Source organism: Delphinapterus leucas, chromosome X, assembly GCF_059928025.1.
Source record: "Delphinapterus leucas isolate spDelLeu-1000000601 "Yukka" chromosome X, BTC_Dleu_Yukka2, whole genome shotgun sequence".
Taxonomy (NCBI): domain Eukaryota; kingdom Metazoa; phylum Chordata; class Mammalia; order Artiodactyla; family Monodontidae; genus Delphinapterus; species Delphinapterus leucas.
In genome coordinates, this window is record NC_143150.1 from 90746463 (window position 1) to 90766652 (window position 20190).

General features: G+C 45.0%; 1 protein-coding gene and 1 non-coding gene across 3 annotated transcripts in view; both read left to right on the top strand.

Annotated features, from left to right (window-relative positions):
* The first annotated feature begins 2197 nt into the window (after positions 1 to 2197).
* The window catches only part of SYN1 (synapsin I), a 43728-nt gene continuing 25735 nt past the window's right edge, over positions 2198 to 20190 (top strand). For both annotated transcript variants that reach the window (XM_022556376.3, XM_022556377.3), the window contains exons 1-5: positions 2198 to 2733; positions 13683 to 13740; positions 13845 to 13936; positions 15842 to 15998; positions 16170 to 16259. In XM_022556376.3, the coding sequence (XP_022412084.1) occupies positions 2357 to 2733; positions 13683 to 13740; positions 13845 to 13936; positions 15842 to 15998; positions 16170 to 16259 (774 nt within the window). In that variant the 5' untranslated portion in view covers positions 2198 to 2356. The remainder of the gene's footprint in view (positions 2734 to 13682; positions 13741 to 13844; positions 13937 to 15841; positions 15999 to 16169; positions 16260 to 20190) is intronic.
* Positions 16545 to 16651, top strand: LOC115804079 (U6 spliceosomal RNA). Its single transcript, XR_004024916.1, has one exon. It is a non-coding gene; the product is annotated as a U6 spliceosomal RNA (small nuclear RNA).

Genomic DNA, 20190 nt, shown 5'->3' on the forward strand with positions numbered 1-20190 from the left:
GAGGGCACCACGGGCCCAGCAGAGCTTGTTTGCTTGTGTTACTGAGCAAAAACTGGGGAGCACATACTTCAAAATGTTGGGAGATACCCAATTTCTGGAGAGTTCCCCATTTGGGAACACTGGGATATGGGATGCCAGAGAGGGTATCCATGAGAGGGGGAAGGAACGGCCAAAGCAGAGGCCTGCAGGTGGACTGAAGCTGGCTGCGATGGAGGAGGGAACAGAGATGGTGGACTGTGAGAGCCTAAGGGAAGAGGGGACTTCCTGGAGGCCTAGGCAAAAGATGATCCTTGAGAGAGAGAAGGAAAGGACATTCCTGGCAGAGGTCACAGCACTCCCCCACCCCCACCCTCTTAGAGTTGGGTCGGGTGATCATTTTTACAGATGAGGAAGCCAAGTTTCAGAGGCTGGTAAGTTACTTTATTAAGAGTATAGTGGAGGCCCAGTTTGAACCCAGGCTCTCTGACTCCAGACCTCACACCATGACCTTGTTTAAACAGGCCAAAGCTTTAATGAATGAAGAATGTATAAATGAATAAGTGGATGATTCACTTGAAAATCCTGATGGCACAAGGGACTCTAAATATGCCTACTTCTTGCCATATCTTCTTCCACCTCACTTGGTCCACCATTATCGCTCACCATGGCCCACAAGGCCCTGCTCCATCTGGTCCCTGCTAACCTCTCTGACCCCATCTCCTGCCACAATCTCCCTCACTCACTTTGTTCCAGCCACACTGACACCTCTTTCTGGCACATTCTTAAAAGAAAAAAACAAATGTATGGATCACAAAGTGAGCATGACCCTTTGGGAATGAATTGGAGTTCGTGGATTCCATCTGTAAAATGGAAATCATATTACCCGCCGCATAGTATTGTAGTGAGGGCTGGGTACAATCGGTCAACAAACGATTATTTTTAAATGGATTTGTGTTTTCGTTGTAGCCAGGATCTTACAGGAGCTTCCACAGCCCACCTCTGCCCAACCTACAAGGATCATTTGCTCACGTGGCAAACACTATTTGGCACCTACAGTTTGCATACCCTAGGATGGGTCTGCCTCTATCTGTGGAAAGTTCTCTGGTGCAGAGGAAGATGGCCTTGGGCACTGACAATGCCAGATGGTTATTATCGTGGTTCTTGACTGTGTCCAGGGCAAACGGATGGGGACCTATAGGCCAAGTGTGTGTGTAGGGGGGTGAGGTGGGGAGGTGAACACACATCAAGGCTAGAGCTTCAGGAAATGTGTCTGTGTGGAGATCTAGGTTTGTCCATGATTGTCTGTGGGTGTGTTTTGTCTCGGTGTGCATGCTCATGTGAGTTTCCCTGGGTCTCCGTGTGTCCGAGTGGTGCCTGTGTGCGTGTTTAGGCGTATTTGCATGCATGTATGCATGCATGTCCATGACTGTTACCCTGGGCTTATGTGTGTCTGTATAGATACCTAGATCGGTGTGTTCTCTCTCTGCACATGCCTCCGTATGTTTCCTTACTTTTGTGTGTGTCTATGTTTCTCCACATATGTGGCATTCCCTGTATGCCTCCAGCCCCCCGCCCAGCGCAAGGGTATGTACTCCCCACAAGTGTCCACGTCCCCCTGTCTGATGCTGTCTACACCACCCCCGCATGCATCTCTCTGCCTAGCTGAGCCTATGTGGACGTGGGAAACTGATCTCGCGGAGTACTGCATGTGACCCCCAACCCTCGCCGTGAGGGGGTTATTTCTCTACTTTTGAGTCTCCGGGTGTTCCCACCCCGCCAAATGCCTCCTGTGGTGAATATCAACACTGGAAACCGAGTATCTGCGGAGGGTCCTGTGTGTGAGTGCGAGTGCGTGTGAAGACCAGGACGAGGCGGGGTGGGGGCTTGCCTGACGCACCCACCCGGACCCTCCGGACAAACACCCACCCCGCCCCCACTCCCCAAATTGCGCATCCCCAATCGGAGGCGGGGGAGGGGAGACAGGATGCGGCGTGGCGCTTGCGCAATGACGCCTTCAGCACCACGGACAGTGCCTTCGCCCCCGCCTGCCGGCGCGCGCCACCGCCACCCCAGCCCTGAAGGCGCGCTGACGTCACTCGCCGCTCCTCCGCAAACTCCCCTTCCCAGTCGCCTTGGTCGCGTCCGCGCCGCCACCGGCCCAGCCGGACTGCACCACGCGGGGCGCGAAAGAGGGGGTCACGGGCGCGACCATCCGCGCTGCGGCGGCGGCGGCGACTCAGCGCTGCCTCAGTCTGCAGCGGGCAGCGGAAGAGTCGCGTCGTGCCTGAGAGCACAGCTGTGCTCCTGGGCCCCGCGCGGTCCGCCCCCGCGGTCCTGACCAGACTGCTCCTAGGACCCCCTGCCCCGCGTCGCAGCCATGAACTACCTGCGGCGCCGCCTGTCGGACAGCAACTTCATGGCCAATCTGCCAAATGGGTACATGACAGACCTGCAGCGCCCGCAGCCGCCCCCGCCGCCGCCCGCTGCCCCCAGCCCGGGAGCCACGCCCGGTCCTGCGACCGCCACTGCTGAGAGGGCCTCATCGGCAGCCCCCGTGGCCTCTCCGGCTGCCCCTAGCCCCGGGTCCTCTGGGGGCGGTGGCTTCTTCTCGTCGCTGTCCAATGCGGTCAAGCAGACCACGGCGGCCGCGGCCGCCACCTTCAGCGAGCAAGTGGGCGGCGGCTCGGGGGGCGCAGGCCGTGGGGGCGCTGCCGCCAGGGTGCTGCTGGTAATCGACGAGCCCCACACCGACTGGTAAGCCACTGCTGCGGACGTCCCCCCGCGGTTCTGGGTCCCCAGATCATTCCATCATGAGCAATTATCGAGCGCCGCTTGTGTGCCCTGTGCCTGGCCCCCTCGCCCAAACCCTTTTCCTTTAAATTATTATGCGAAGCGCTTCATGTGTGCCCCGCCCTTGCCTCCCCCCTCCCCCAACCCAGACCTTCTAGATCCATACAGGGAGCAGTTATCGGGCGCCTGCTGTGTGCCTCCTTCCCAAAAGCCTTGACTTCAGTATATCCTGTGAGCAATCAAGAGCCTGATGTGCCCTGCGCCCCCAACCCGTGCCCAAAGGTCTTGTCCTCTAATGGATCTTGTGAGCATTTATCAAGTACCTGGAGTGTGCCTCAGTGGGAGCCCTTCCTCAAGGCCTTTGGCTTACGTGAATTTTGTGAACATTCGTTGAGAGCTTGATATGTGTCTTGTCCCCCTCGGTCCTTGCCCTAAGGCCTTCTCTGATCTTGTGAGCATGTATCCAGAGTGCGCTATGTGCCCGCAACCCAGCCCTTACCTCAAAAACCTTTTAAACTATTCACTAAACACTGATTGAGTGCCTGCTGTGTATCCCATCCCAGATTCTCGCCCAAAGCGTTGCCTTTAATGGATCCTGTGAGCCTTTATTGAATGCCTTCTGTGTGCCCCAACTCAGTCCCCCTCTCTAAGAGCCTATGTCTCCAAAGGATCTAGGAAGCGTGTATTAAGTGCCTGGTGTATGCCCCACCCCAAGCCCCTTCCTCAAACATATTTTCCTCAAATGAGTTCTATGAGCATTTTTGAACCTTCTGTGTGGGGCTCATCTTCAGACTCTCTGCTCCAAATCCTTTTCCTACAACGGATCTAGAAAGCATTCATTTGAGTGCCTCCCTTATCCCCTGTTCTCAAGCTACTTCTTCAAAGACCTTTCCTTTGGTGGACCCACTTAGCATTTATCAACTGCCTGATCTAAAGGTGTGAGCCTTCTCTAAAGGCTCTTTCCTTCATTGTATTCAGCAAGCAATTATTGAGTGCCTGCTGTTTACCTCACCCCAGACCCTTTTCCCAATGCCTTTTCCTCCAGTGGCTTCAGTCTGTATATATTGAGCACCATCTGCATGACCCAACCTTAGACCTTCTCCATAAAGGCCTTTGCCTCCAATTAATAGTGATCATATATCTGCACTTACTGCGTGCACCGTTTCAATCTTTCTTTCCAAAGACCTTTTTAAAAAATCACTCCTGGAGCATTTGTGGCACACCCACTGTGTGCCTGATTCTGTGCCTTCTCCATAAAAGCCTTTCCTCCCAAGAATGGAGAATCAAGCTTACATAAATCAAGTTACTGTATCCCCATTCCCCTTCCCCCAAAGACTTTTCCTCCAATGGATCCAATGATGATATGCCCATCTCTAGCCACCCCCCTTCCCCAAAGACCTTTTCTTTTAATGGATCCAGTGAGCATTTAGTCATTGTCTGCCAGGTGCTCGATTCTAAATCACCTTCCCCCAAAGGCCTTTTCTTCTAATAGCTCCTGTGAGCATTGATGGAGTGCCTTCTGTGTGTTCTATAGTCACACCTCCTCCCCAAAGTGCCTTTCTTCCAGTGGGTCCAGTGAGCACGTATGCAGTACCTGTCGTGCGTAGGAAGTAGATTCCCCTTCTTTACTCCTAGGATAACCTGTGCCAATCATAAAGCCTCTCCCCAGGGTCCTTTCCTTCAATAAATCTAGAACCAAATTTAGAAGGGTTACCCTTTGCCTACTCCCTTCAGTATCGCTAGGATTCCCTCTCCCAATCTTAAGTCTATACCCCAAAGGGCCTTTTTTTCTATTTAAGCCAGTAAACACTTACTGAGCACCTACTATATAAGAGCCATTCACAACTTCCTCTTGCCAAGCTTGGAAGTTCCTTCCTTGTCTCAAGAGCTCTCTCTCCAGGGGTCTCTTTCAGCCTGAATTTATTGAGTACCACCTCTTTACTGGTTAGTCACCCCTCTCCCCAGGAGCCCCTACCCAGAAGCCTTTGGCTCTATTTAGAGCTCTCTCTATTTATTCATTCTACAGATATTTATTGCATACTTTCCATGTTTAAGAGTATGGGAGGCATTTACTAAGCACTACTATATACTAGGATGAACCCTCCTCAGTTCCCTTTCCTTCTAATCCCAACCACCAGCTGTATTCTCCATACTTTCTCCTCCACTCAGCCCCAACAATCTTTTAATGAACACTTACTGTATACTACTGAGAACCCCATATTCAGTGCCTCTTCTCCCCCTCCTGTAGCCCTAACTCCCCCTTCGACAATCTCCATCCTGCCTTTCACACGACACAACCGAAAGCTCATGATGTGTACCTACTATTTTCTGGCTAGGTTCCCTCCCCCACATAGTAGCCATCTTCCCAACTGCCCTTTTCCCCCAATTAATCCAAAAAGCTTTTATCACTCTTTTACTGTGTCCCGTTCAAACAACGACATTCCCCTCCCTGCAGCAGACTCCTCCACTCTCTTCTCCCTCAATCCATAAAGCATTTATTGAACACGTGTTGTAATTCCTTCACTAACACCCACTCACACAGATGCCATCTTCCTGGCTAAATTTGCTCTATTGAAGTCAACAAACCTTAATGAAGCCCCTGCTGTATATTGGTAACCACCCTCCTTTAGACTTTCCTTCTTCACTTCGACCCTCCAGGCAGGTCCTTTGCTGCCTTTTCCTTCGTTCCATCAAGCATTTATTAATTATCTACTGACTACTGACAAGACCCTTCCCCTTTCCATAATCACAACTCCAGTGTTTTCCACTTTTTTCTTCTAACTTGTCTAGCGAGCATTTATTGAGCATCTGCTGAATTCTGTGAACAATTCTTCCCTTCCACTTCTGTATCCCAAAAGCCCTCCTTTATCCCAGCAGCCACTCCAGTCTTTTCTTCCAGTCAACCTAGCAACCATTTATTTAGTGTCTGCTATAGGTGGGGTGGGATGGGCAAAGGGAGAGAGCCTGTTACACCAGGTTCAGTTTGAGGAACAGAGACCTCTGCATCACCAACTTGCAGACATTCAGAACCACGCAAGCTTAGGGCTTTCAGCCTGGAATAAAGGAGGAGTTGTGCAAACTCTGTAATGGATTGTACACCTAAGTACAGTCTGATGCCCTTCCCACCAAACCTCACCACTCTCATTCCTTCCTGGGTCTTGAGTCCTGTGTGGTTTAAAGTTGCAGACTCAGTTGAGACTTGTCACCTCTTTTTACAGATAATTTAGTCCAGTGTTTTTTTCGGCTGTGGGTCACCTCTTGGCTTGTGACCAGCATTTCATTTTCTTCATGAAATGAAAGTAGAACTATGATAAATAATAATATCGATACATGAAAACAGTAACAGAGTATATTGCACATAGTAAGTGCAATTATTATTTAGTGAAACTGAAACTGTTACTCCAATAAGAAATGTAATCAATAATGTATACCATATATATTATGTATATTCTCTAATACCTTTGTTATATAATGAGTTTATAGTATATAATACATATATATGTGTATGTTTTTCTTCATGAAATGGAATAGAATAGGAAATATCAGACTCCATTGCAAATACTAAAGGTAATTATTTACTGAAACTTTCATTCTAATATATGTATATTTATACACATTCTAGGTAATGTAACACATAATATATAATATGCAATATGTTATATAAGACATCCTATATTAAATTTTCTGTACATTATATGTCTTATATAATATATATTACATATATAGGATGGGTTATTATGTAAATATGTATATGGTGGGTTATATATTTCTTCTTGTGGCTTCTTTTCTTAGACTTTCCTGGAAGCAGACCCTGAGACTCTGATATTTGTGTGCAGATTGATCGGAGAGAGCTCTTGGGAATAACACCTGTTGCAGGGGAGGAGTGGGGGAAGCAGGATTTGGCAGAAGGAAAGGCTGAGCTGTGATGCTTCACAACAGTTGTCCCAGCCGATCATCTGGGGAGCTCTGGAGCTGGGATGACCCTTCAGAGTTGTCCCAGTTGAGATGGGGTGGCCAGGCTTTTGTAGTCCTGCATCAGTCAGTCATTGGCTGCAGGCTGCCCTCTGGGAGGAGGCATAATCTTGCTGAAGGTGAGTCCCTGCTGCAGAGGGCAGTTCCCAGGGACGGACAGCACTGTGAGCCTTCAGCAGCAGGTATTTCCAGAAGCTGGGGGACAGATGTGACAAGAAGGAGGAGTGTGAAGATCTGGGTGGAGCGCACAGCCTACCCCCTGGACTGCTCAGATTCACTTGCTTTTTAGAAGTAAGTTCACCCATCTGGGAACAGCGTTTCCAGGATTCTAATTGATCTTGTTTTCTGCGGGACACTTGAAAGAGCACAGTTAGTTGGACAAACTACAGCCTCCACTGCCATAGTTGATAAATGTGGCATAAGTAAATGATGCATTCCTTCCTCTACCTCACATTCTAGATTCCCCTCACCCTCGGCTAGCACCCCGCCTTGGTCTCAGTGGCTTATCTGGTGAGTGATCCATTCCCTCATCCTTGAGGGATCCCTGAGCTCTTGGTCCCCATCCCCTCAGGCTGTGGCTGCTGTACTCGTCCATTTGCCATCAATGTTAAGCAAGGAGTACCGACAGATGCCCAAGCAGATCACCTGGGGGCCAAACGTATTCCTCCCTGCCCCCACTGTGTAACAGCAGCCCTATCTCCTCCTGATGATTAGGGTCACGTGTTCCTGCCAAGACAGTGACTCGTGTTCCATTCCGTTGGCATGAGAAGCCTGAAGTGTCCAGGTAGCAGTCAAAGCTTAGAAGGTAATGGGATTCTTGCTGTGTCCCCTGGTAGCAGTGTTCCCCCTTGGAAAACCAGGACCTCTAACCTTGCAGAACCCTGAGGGAACAGGAAGCACACATTCCAAAAGTGGATCACTGGAATTGATGGTAAGCTGGGCCACTCCTACTTTCACCTCCAAGTCCCCAGACCGGTGTATTCTACCTCTAAAGAGCACAGCACAAACAACAGATTTAGCATGTACACCGTGTTTTGGAGGATGGTATCCCATTCCTGCACGGTATCACCTGCAAGCTTAGGTCTTAGCTGTGGCTACACCAGGTTGTTCTTTCACTCTATCAGGCCAGCAGCTTCTGGGTGGTGCGGTATATAATGTCATCAGTTGATTCCATGGTCGTGGGCTTACTTTTGCACCTCCTTTGCTGTAAAGTGTGTCCTTCAGTTTGATGCAATGTTATGCGGGATCCCATACTGGTGGATGAAATATTATGTAAGCCCTTGGACAGGGATGCTGGCTAAGGTCCTGTAGTCAGGAAGGGCAAACCCATATATAGAATATTCCAGTCAAAATCAGTCATTACTCTTTCCCGAGTGGAAGGAGCCCAGTGTAGTCAGTTCGCCATGGAGTGGCCGGTTGGTCTTCTTGAGGGATGGTGCTGTGTCAGGGACTCAATATTGGTCTCTGGTGCTGGCAGGTTGGACATTCAGCAATAATGCCATAGGCCTCACATGCTGCCTCTATCTCTGTTACCCTTGCCACTTCATACGTGTGCCCATCTGCCAGCACTGGCTGATTCTAGAAGCTGGCTGACATCATTTGGCTGAGTCATTCTGTCTACCTGGCTGCTTAGTGCCACTTCCAGGGTGGATGCTATCTGGTGGGTGTTAACACACAATACAAAGATCTTCAATCCTCACTCTGTTTCATCTCCACTCCCATACATCCACCCACTTTTCGGTGTCCCAGACCTCCTTTTCCTGATCTTCCAATATTGTTCATTCAAGGCCTCTGTCTAATCAGCCGAGCCATTTACCACTGCCCATCAGTGAATATGTATCCGAATCTTGGGTCACTTCCCTTTCCCCACAAAATAGATGACCAGGTGCACAGCCCAAAGCTCTGCCCATTGGGAGCTTTGCCACTGTTTTTCAAGACCACTCTGAGTGGGGCTATAGCATCGTCACTGTCCATTTTTGGCTTCCACCCACGTACCAAGCCAACCCATTTGTGAACCAAGCTTAGGCTTTTTCTTCCTTCATCTGCTGGTTGTAAGGTGTTGCCTTAGTGAGCTGAGGGAGGCACTAACACAACAGTGTGGATGACACGGGCATCCGGGTTACTTGCTCAGGCAGCTTGCATGGTCCTGCTGGGGTCGATCCTGGCTCCTGGGCCCATCTGACTTCATTACTTGGTGGGCCTGGCAGGACCCAGCTCATAATAGGCACCAGGATACGTGGGTCCTTGGCACCCCACGGTCAAGCATTCTGTCTCTCTCAGGGCCCAGTACTGCACCAGGATTTGTTTCTCAAAAGCTGTGTAATTCTCTGCTGCAGATGGCATGGCCTTGCTCCAGAACACCAGGGGCCTCCCACTCAGGCATCCCATAAGCTCCACACTGCATTTTCCCCACTATCCAGTATTGTAGGATCTGCCAGATCATATGCCCTGAGTGGCAAGACTGCTCACACCACAGCCTGGACCTGCTCAGGGCTGGCAGCCTTACGTGTCACCTGAAATATGGATCGGAACAGCATTTCCAGGTGTGGAATACGCTGCCTCCAGAACCTAAAGAGACCTCTCCTCTGGACCTGAAGAGGCCTTCTTCATGGTGGAAGGTGCAAGATGCAATGCTTTGCACGATTATTTGGAGGGGCTGTCCTGGCATAACTTGGCCCACTGAATCCCTAAAAATCGCACTAATGTGGCAGGACCCTGAGTCTTTTCAGGGTTTATCTCCCACCCTCTGAAGTGCATGTGTCTTATCAAGGCAATGTGCTAACCATCTCTTGCTCATCTTGGCCAATCAATATGATGTAATCGATATAGTAGTCCAGTGTGATATTCTCTGGGATGTAGAGATGGTCCATGTCCTCTTGGACTATATGATGACATAGGGTGAGAAAGATAACATAGCCCTATGGCAAGACCATCAATATATATTGTGGTCAGTCCCATATGAGTGTGAAATGTCTCTGATCCTCTCTTCTGATCAGGATAGGAAAGCAGTCATTCACTAAATCAGTGCCCACCTGCTGTACCTGAGATCCTTTAATTTGCTCCAGCAATGACAGCATGACCAGTACAGCAGCTTCAATCAAGGCTACTACTTGGTTGAGCTCGCAGTAGTCTACATTCTTTAGGATCCATCCAGCCTCCTCAGGGCCCAAACTGGTTAATTCAGTGGAGATATGATGGGACTAACACCCCTGCATCCTTTAGCTCTTTCAGAGGAGCACTAATTTCCACCATCACCCCTAGGATAGATACAATATTGTCTTTGATTTACAGTTTTGATCAGGGGAGGTGGGTATAATTTCCGAGGCATCCATTTGAACTTCCCCACTACCATATCTCTGCCCCGGCAGGCCAAGGAACTCGTGTAGGGGTTCTGAAAACTACAGATATGTCCATTCCAATTATGTATTTGTGAGCTGGGGAAGTGACCACTAGGTGGACCTGTGGACCCAACGTACCCACTGTGGGCAGGACCTGGGCCAGGACTTCATTTATGACCTTATGTCCACTGTGCTTCTCAACATGGCTGGTGCCACTCTCACCAACATATTCCTCACTTTGTAAGTCGGGTATATCCTCTGGGCCCTCCCATAGAATAGAGTCAGCTGGTTGGTTTTCCAGACTTAAGTAGTGTATCTACTCTAACACATCTGCTCCTCTGAGCCCTTTGATCCTTTCCTCCACAATCTGCCATGGAAGTCTGGTATTTCTGCTCCACTTGGTGTGGGCCACTGTTTTTTCCAAGCTACCACGAGTCATCCAAAATTGTATCAGCAACATTTCCTGGAGTCGTTGCCGTGGTTTTAAGTTCTGTGTCCTGGGAGAGTGCTCCAAGTTCATGCTTAACTCCCTTGGTCCATTGTCCTCAGCATCCAGTCTCAGGCATGCTTTCCCAGCTCCTGCTGATACATGTTAGCCAGATTCTTCAGTTTCTGTGTATCATTCCTTTCCTTCCTTTGCAAGCTTAGAACCTCTCCAGTCAGGTTGTGCTAGGATTTGACCCTGGTTATTGATCTGGTTGCCGAGAGGGGAAGGGAAGTTGATTCTGAAAGGGGTAAGAATTGTTTTATAAGACACATGCTTCGTTCGAGGCCTCTGCATTATTTTCAAGCAAAGGGAAGTTTCTGTATTCTAACAAAGAATGGGCTACTCCAGCAGACCCAGTGGGTTCAGGTGAATCTGTAAGTTCAAGGTGTTACACGCATCTTCCCAGATATCCCCATCACAATCTCAGGGCTCCACTCCTGTCCTTTTAGGGCCCTGAGCATGGCATAGGAGATGTACTGGGCCTGAGAATTCAACCTTCTCTGAAGTTCGACTACACTTACAGTTAAGTCCTAAGTCTGATCTTCTCCTCTGTCTGCCCTCTGGTTGCAGAAGATTGGGGTTTCCTTAAGTACAGCCAAGGAGGTCTTCTGCCTTTTACATTTTGCTTTGAATTGGTGATTATTCACACTGAGCATGTCATATCTTTCTTCAGCTAATCAAGGGTGTTTAGCGAATAGTCACCCAAGTCTGGTTACCATTTCCCTCACACCTCTCTAGTACCAGGAATATTTCACCAGCTAGTGCATTCCATTCCACTAGTATCTCATTACAGTCCACCATCAGTTAAAGTTACTTCTGCTTCAAAACCCCATAGGCCTGCACTATAATTCTCCCACTCAGGAGAATCAACTCCACACTGCATCTTTTCTCACTACAGACATCTCCAGTATCATAGGGTTTGCCAGATCATATGGTTCAAGTGGCATCCTGCTTGCACCACAGCGCAGACATGTCACAGGGCGCTTTGTGTTGCTACAGCACATCAGGGACTATTGTGCTCCACCCCCACAAATGATGCTTCGTTATTGCCTGCTGGCTGCTGGGTGGCCTGGCTCCAGAAAGGCAGTAGAGTCTTCTTTGTAGTTTGACTTCTCTGGCCCACTGTTTTAGGTTGGGGTCTCTGAAAACAGATTTTGAGACAGAGAATTGCACACACAGGCTTATCGGGGAGTGCCTTTGGAATCAGCACCTGTAAGGAGGGCAAGGTTGAGCAGAGGGAGAAGTGGGTCCCCAATGCGGTTGCATCCAAGGCCTCAGCTGATCCTAAGGGGGAGCTCTAGAGCTAGGATGGTCCTTCAGAGTCAGCCTATATTGAGGCAAAGAGGCTGGCCTTTGTACTCACTCATAGACCAGATATCAGCCATGGGCTGCCAGTAGGTAAGTATAACCTTGGCCAAGGAAGTTCCCTGTGACAGAAGACAATTCCCAAGGGGACACAGCTGTGATCTTTCAACAGCTGATATTCAGGGTGCATTGGCCCTGAAGAGGAGATCTGAGCAGAACACCACAGTATCCACTACATTTATGGTCAAAAAAGTTAAAAAAGTTTTTAAAAAAAGTGATATATATCATATATATATACCACAGTATCCACTACATATATGGTCAAAAAGTGATATATATATATCACTTTTATTTATTTATTTATTTATTTTTCCATTCATCTAATTTTTTAAAAAAAATTTTTTATTGGAGTATAGTTGATTTACAATGTTGTGTTCGTTTCAGGTGTACAGCAAAGTGAGTCAGTTATACATATACATATATCCACTCTTTTTTAGATTCTTTTCCCATATAGGTCATTACAGAGTACTGAGTAGAGTTCCTTGTGCTATACAGTAGGTCCTTACTAGTTATCTATTTTATATATAGTAGCGTGTATATGTCAATCCCAAATTCCCAATTTATCCCTCCCCCCTTTCCCCCTGGTAACTATAAGTTTGTTTTCTACATCTGTGAGTCTATTTCTGTTTTGTAAATAAGTTCATTTGTACTATTTTTTTAGATTCCACATATAAGCGATATCATATGATCATCATCCTTTTCTAAATGAAAAATGCACAGGTCTAAGAGATTCTCTTCCAACATCTGTGAGGGGACAGTGTCAGTGATGGAGTAGGGGGTAGGAGGGAAGAGGGAGAGAGAGGAGAAAATAGCTGTGCTTGGGGTCTTAGGGGTATGTCAGTGAAATCACTAGGGCCGGTTGTGCTGTGTATATCAGAGATCCTGATTGTGTGCATGTAGGCAATCCCAGGAGTGGCTCCTCCCCTCAGCCTTCTTCTACGGGAAACCTGATTGGGGATGAGCTTCTGTCTGTGGAGAAGTCTGTCAGGAAGGAATCCTGGGCCTGGGGGAGAAGCCCATATGGGAATGGGCCCAGGGACAGTGACTTAGCAGTTCGTGATGTATCTACTGCTGTTCCTACGCCTCTCCAATCCTGTGGCTTCCCCTCATCCTCAGCTGCATTCCTCCTCACCCTCATCATGGCTGACTCTGGCTTCTGTAGAACCCCCACCAGCCTGCACCCCTCAGTCTGCCCCTCCTTTTCTAATGCAGCTGCCCACTCATGGCTGCTGTGTCCCTCTCAGTGCACAACCACACGTGGTGAATGTGTTCTTCCTTGGGAAAGGGCTAGAGAGCAGAGAGATGCTTCAGGCCACACAAGCAGACATAGGTGCTGACACATACCTGTGCACACTCCATATATATATACCCCCTAAGGTTCTTTACCATTTACAAACCTCCATGCAATTTCAAAGTATGTTACACTTTACAAAGCACTCCTTGTTTTGCAAAGCTTTTCAGATAGCAGTGTGACAAGCAGACCATACTTTGGGAAATGCCTGCTCTCTGTGTTTTAAGAACTTGTTTTATAGTTTGCAATCTCCTTTGACATTTACATACCTCCACAAGGATTACAACAGACTTCATTGTTCACAAAGAACTGTTAGGTTTTTCAAAGTATTTCAACAATTATAAATCACATTATAGTTTCTCTAGTGGCGCTGGAGGGGCAAAGGGGTCAAAGGACCAGCCTGGGTTTCGTCTTCCTGAGATTGGAGCATTGACGGATGTACTCTGCTTTTCCTTTTCAGGGCGAAATACTTCAAAGGGAAAAAGATCCATGGAGAAATTGACATTAAAGTAGAACAGGTTAGTTGGGGCAGGTGGACATGGGGGTCAACTGTCCAGACTGCAAACTGAGTGGTCTTTTTTGCGTGATGTGAGTGAATCCCTGATTTTTTTTTCCTTCCCAGGCTGAATTCTCTGATCTCAACCTCGTGGCTCATGCCAATGGTGGATTCTCTGTGGACATGGAAGTTCTTCGGAATGGGGTGAAGGTTGTGCGGTGAGTGTAAAAAGGTTACCTTGGTATTATGGGGGAGGCATAAGGGCTCCCTTAGAGCTGAGGGAGAGTCCCCACCTCCCCTCCCATCCTTCTGTGAGCAAGAACTTAGGCACATTGCAATAGCCAACCTAAGTATCCATCAACAGATGAATGGATAAAGAAGTGATACACACACACACATACACACACACACACACACACACACAATGGGATGTTATTCAGCCATGAGAAAGAAGGAAATCCTGCCATTTGTGACAACATGGATGGATCTTGAGGACATTATGCTAAGTGAGATAAATCAGACAGAGAAAGAGGAATACTGTATGCTATCACTTATATGTGGAATCTGAAAGAGCCAAACTAATAGAGACAGAGAGTAGAAAGGTGATTGCCAGAGGCTGGGGGGTGGGGTGGAAGAATAGGAGAGATGTTGTTTAAGAGTACAAACTTGCAACTGGTAGATAAATAAATCCTAGAGATCTAATCCACAGTACGGTGGATACAGACAACAATATTGTATCATAATCAGCAAACCTGCTAAAAGACCAGATCTTAATTATTCCCACCATGAAAAAAGAAATAATTATGTGACATGGTAGAGGTACTAACTAATGCTACAATGGCAATCATATTATAATATATAAATGTATCAAATCAACATGTTATACACCTTAAACTTACAGAATAATTGACATATAACGTGCCAATTATATTCCAATTTTTAGAAAAAGAACTTAGGCACAGAATGTAAGGAGATAGCTTCTCTTGTGGAGAAGAGCCAAGGATCCCAGAAGACCACAAGCCAAACTTTTCAGTTATTGGATTGGCCAAAAAGTTCGTTCGTGTTCTTCCATAACATCTTACAGAAAAATCCAAACGAACTTTTTGGCCAACCAAATATTAATTCAACAAACATTTCTTGAGCATCTACTGCATGCCAGGTGCTGCTCTCAGCATTTTACATTCAACAAATATTTATTGAGTATCTATTGTGTGCCAGGAGCTGTTGTACATACTGAGGTCCTGGCAGTGAACAAAACAGACCCCAAAAAAGACAAAATAAAAACCCTCTGCTCGGGGCTTCCCTGTTGGCGCAGTGGTTGAGAGTCCGCCTGCCGATGCAGGGGACACGGGTTCGTGCCCCAGTCTGGGAAGATCCCACATGCCGCGGAGCGGCTGGGCCCGTGAGCCATGGCCGCTGAGCCTGCGCATCCGGAGCCTGTGCTCCGCAACGGGAGAGGCCGCAACAGTGAGAGGACCGCGTACCGCAAAAAAAACAAACAAAAAAACCCCCAAAAAACAAAAAAAAACCCTCTGCTCTCGTGAAGCTTACATTCTACTGTGGGATACACACAATAAACAAATAAAGAAGGAAATGTCAAAGTGCTCGGAAAAAATATCGGCAAAGGGATATAGGGATTGGTGAAGGGATTGGGGAAGGGTCTGTAGTTTGGTTGGGGGTAGACCAGTAGTGTGAGAGACATTTGAGGAAAGACTTGAAGGAGGTGGAGGAGTGGAGCATGTAGAAATCTAGGGAGGAAGCGTTTCAGGCACAGGGAATAGCCCATGTAGAGGCCCTGAGGATGGAATTTATTCTGGGCAGCATCCTTCGTGGACAGAAGTAGTCTGAGAGATTGTGACTGGGAGCTGTGAGAGCTGAGCGGGCAAGTTGCAAGCTCAACTTGGTGAGGAGAGGAGCAGGCAGGAAAGGCTTAAGAGGGCCACCAGATGAGGAAAGGGTAGGAAGGGCACATGTGGTGGAGGGAACAGCTTGTGTATGTGGCTGAGGTGAGAAACCACTGTGTAGTTTCTAGGAGCTGTGGAGATTTCAAGACTTGACCTTTATTCTAAAGGTGGTGGGGAGCTTCTGGGAGGACCATCTACACTCTACCCTTGCCACCCCAGGTCTCTGAAACCAGACTTCGTGCTGATCCGCCAGCATGCCTTCAGCATGGCACGGAACGGAGACTACCGCAGTTTGGTCATTGGGCTGCAGTATGCCGGAATCCCCAGCGTTAACTCTTTGCATTCTGTCTACAACTTCTGTGACAAGCCCTGGGTGGTAAGTGACAGAAGGGTGCTACTGGCAGAGAGAACAGCTCATACATGCATGCGGGAGCTTGAAACCACTGTGATCTGGGGGAACGGAGGAAGTTTGGAAGCTTGGAGTCCCAGCTTGGAGACTCCCTCCAGGTAAAGGGACTTGCTGACCCGTCTCTCCTGCCTCTCATAGTTCGCTCAGATGGTTCGACTGCACAAGAAACTGGGGACAGAGGAATTCCCTCTAATCGATCAGACCTTCTACCCCAATCACAAAGAGATGGTGAGTCTGGGGAAAGGGAGTGAGCTGGAGGGAAAAGCATCATGCCTATTGCAATAGTATTGCCAATGGATGTATTACCAGTGGTATGCTATCAGAGAGTGCAGCCGGCACATGCACATGGAGGGTGACGTTGCTTCGTGATACGGTTTATTACTACCAGGAATTTACTCTGTAGTTACAAGTGTGATTAAATCATTGATCCTGTTATAGTATCTATTCTCACCAGTATTAAAAAACTGATTTCTAATGTAAATTAACAGAATTAATGTAATGATTCAGATTATGGCGCTCACTTCGGCAGCACATATACTAAAATTGGAACAATACAGAGAAGATTAGCATGGCCCCTGCGCAAGGATGACACGCAAATTCATGAAGCGTTCCATAATTCTAAGATCCCACATGCCTCACGGCCAAAATACCAAAACGTAAAACAGAAGCAATATTGTAACAAATTCAATAAAGACAAAAAAATTGATGCACATCAGATTATGTTACATATACAAATCAAGTCATTGTTACTAACGTTACCAAATATTCCTCCTGATAGAAATGTTAATAGTGTTTCAAATTAGGATTGCCAATAAAAATTATCAGTAGCAATGTTAAAAATTAGATTGTATACAAATAGAAAATTGGATTGTTGGCTACTTATACCACAAATATAATCACTAATATTATAAATTATAACCAGTATTACAAATTACTGTTATTGATAAAAAATTGTGAGTGCCAATGTTATGAATTATAGTTCCTAATAGAATTTGAGTAATTATTACTAGTATCATTGAAGATTATAACTATTATTACAAATTATTATCAATATTATAAATTATGCTCTAATATAAATTATAAGTCCCTGTTTTGAATTATATTATACTTAATAATAAAAATTGTATTACCATTACTAATATCATCAAATATTACAACTAAGATTACAGTTTATTACAGTGTTACAAATTAAGATCATCAATATAAATGATTAGTGCCTATGTTGTGAATTAAGTTATAATTACTAAAAGAAATTAAACTATTAGTACAAACATTGTAAAGTACTGTTACAAATTACTGCCAATGTTACAAATTAAGATTACTAATATAAATTATGAGTACCTATGTTTTGAGCTATCCTACAGTTACTAACAGAAATCATTATTAATATGGTTAACATCCAATTGATATCATAAATAATTACTAATATTAAAGTTATGTTTACTAGTATAAGTTATGAGTACCACAGTTATGAATCAGGTTTTAGTTACAAATAGAAATTGGAAAAAAAAAAGAAATTGAATCACCATTACCAATGCCATCAAGTTTTATAACTAATTTGACAAGGTTTTTACAATGTTACAAATTATGTTTACTTATATAAATAAACATCACCAGTTTTATGAATTAAATTACAATTAAATATCAATATTGACCCAGCCTTAGCAACTTAAATAAACATTGGTACTAATATTAAAAATTCTTACAAGTATTACAAATTACGGTCACTGATATAAGTCAACAGTACTATGAATTAAGTTTACTAACAGATGAAGATCAAATCATTAGTTCTTAGGAAACCAAGTTTGTTTATCATTATTATTATTTTACATTCACTGAGAGACAGTATAGCTGACTATGGTTAAGAACATGGACACTGTAGTCAGAATTTCTGTACTGTAATCCTAGCTCCACAACTTATTAGCTTCCGAACATAAGAAATGTTAGTTAAATGCTCTGTGCCTCAGTTTTCCCATCTGTAAAATATGGCTAATAATAGTTCCTGCCTTACAGAGTTAATGTGAGAATTAAATTATTTAATGAACATAAAGTGGTTACAACAGTGCATCTGACATTTATTAACTGCTACCTAAGTGTTGATGAAGCTCCCTTCTATTCTTTATTTGTTGAAGTGTTTTTATCATGGAAGGATGCTGGACTCTGTCAAATGCTTTTTCTATGTTTATTGATATGATACGCTTTTTGTCCTTTATTCTATGAATATGGTGTATTACATTAATTGATTTTCATGCAAATTGAGTCACACTTGCATTCTTCGGCCAGATCCCACTTGGTCTGACATATAATCCTTTTTATATGCTATGGGATTCAGTTAGTATTTTGTTGAAAGTTATGGTATCAATAATCATAAGGGATATTGATCTGTAGTTTTCTTATGATGTCTTTGTCTGGTTTTGGTATCAGGGTGATAGTAGCCTGGACAGTGTTCCCTCCTCTTCTATTTGTAGGAAGAGTTAATGAAAGATTAGTGTTTATTTTATTTTTAAATTTTTAATTTTTTAAATTTTTTTGCTGTGCCGTGCGGCATGTGGGATCTTAATTCCCTGACCAGGGATCAAACCTGCGCCCCCTGCAGTGGAAGCATGGAGTCTTAACCACTGGACCTCCAGGAAAGTCCCTAGTGTTAATTTTATTTTAAATGTTCGGCATACTTCACTGGTGAAGACATCTGGTCCTGGGTATTTCTTTGTAGGAAGTTCTTTTGTTTTTTTAAATACTAATTCAATCTCTTCACTTATTGTAGGTCTATTCAGATTTTCCATTTCTTCTTGAATTAGTTTTGGAAGTTTGTGTCTTCCTAGAAATTTGTCCATTTCAACTAGGTTTTCTAATTTGTTGGCATAGAATTGTTCATAGTGTTCTCTTATAATCCTTTTTATTTCTTTAAGGTCAGTAGTTATGTCTCTTTCATTCCTGATTTTAGTAATTAGTTTTCTCTTTTTTAAAATCTTAGTTTAAAATAAATAAATAAATAAATAAAATAAAATCTTAGTCTAAAAGTTTGCTTATTTTGTTGATCTTCTCAAAGAACCAACTTTTGGTTTCATTGATTTTCTCTATTGTTTTTCTATTCTCAACTTCATTTATTTCCACTCTAATCTTTATTACTTCTTTCCTTCTGCTTTCTCTGGTGTTTGTTTTTTGTATAGTTTCTTAAGTAGATTAGGTTATTGATTTGATATGTTTCTTATTTTTAAATGTAGATGTTTACAGCTAAAATTTCCCTATAAGCAATTTTTGTATGTTGTCTTCATTTTCATTCATCTCAAAGTATCTTCTAATTTTCATGGTGAGTTCTTCTTTGACCCATTGGTTATTTAGGAGTGTGTTGTTTACTTTCCACATATTTGTGAATTTCCCAAATTTCCTTCTGTTATTGGTTTCTAATTTCATTCAGTTGTGGTCAGAGAACATACTTTGTATGTTTCAGCTCTTTTACATTATTGAGATTTGTTTTGTGGCTTAACATATAGTCTGTCCTTGAGAATGTTCTATGTACACTTGAGAAGAATATTTATGCTGCTGTTGTAGGATGGAATGTTCTATAGATGTCTGTTAGGTCTAGTTGGTTTATAGTGTTGTTTGGGTCTTCTCTTTCCTTGTTTATCCTCTGTCTAGTTGTTTTATCCATTATTTAAAGTGAAGTATTGAAATCTCCAACAATTATTGTTTTTTTGCTTTTTTTTTTTTGGCTGCATTGGGTCTTTGTTGCTGTGCATGGGCTTTCTCTAGTTGCAGCGAGCGGGAGCTACTCTTCATTGTGGTGCGTGGGCTTCTCATTGCAGTGGCTTCTCTTGTTGCAGAACACGGGCTCTAGGCACACGGGCTTCAGTAGTTGCAGTGCATGTGCTTAGTAGTTGTGGCTCACGGGCTCTAGAGTGCAGGCTCAGTAGTCGTGGTGCACGAGCTTAGTTGCTCCATGGCACGTGGGATCTTCCTGGACCAGGGATTGAACCTGTGTCCCCTGTATTGGCAGGCAGATTCTTAACCACTGTGCCACCAGGGAAGTCCCAACAATTATTATTGAACCGTCTATTTCTTCCCTTCAGTTCTGCCTGGTTTTTTTGTTTCATGTATTTGGGGCTTTGTTGTTAGCATATATGTTGACAATTGTTATATCTTCTTGATGAAATGACCC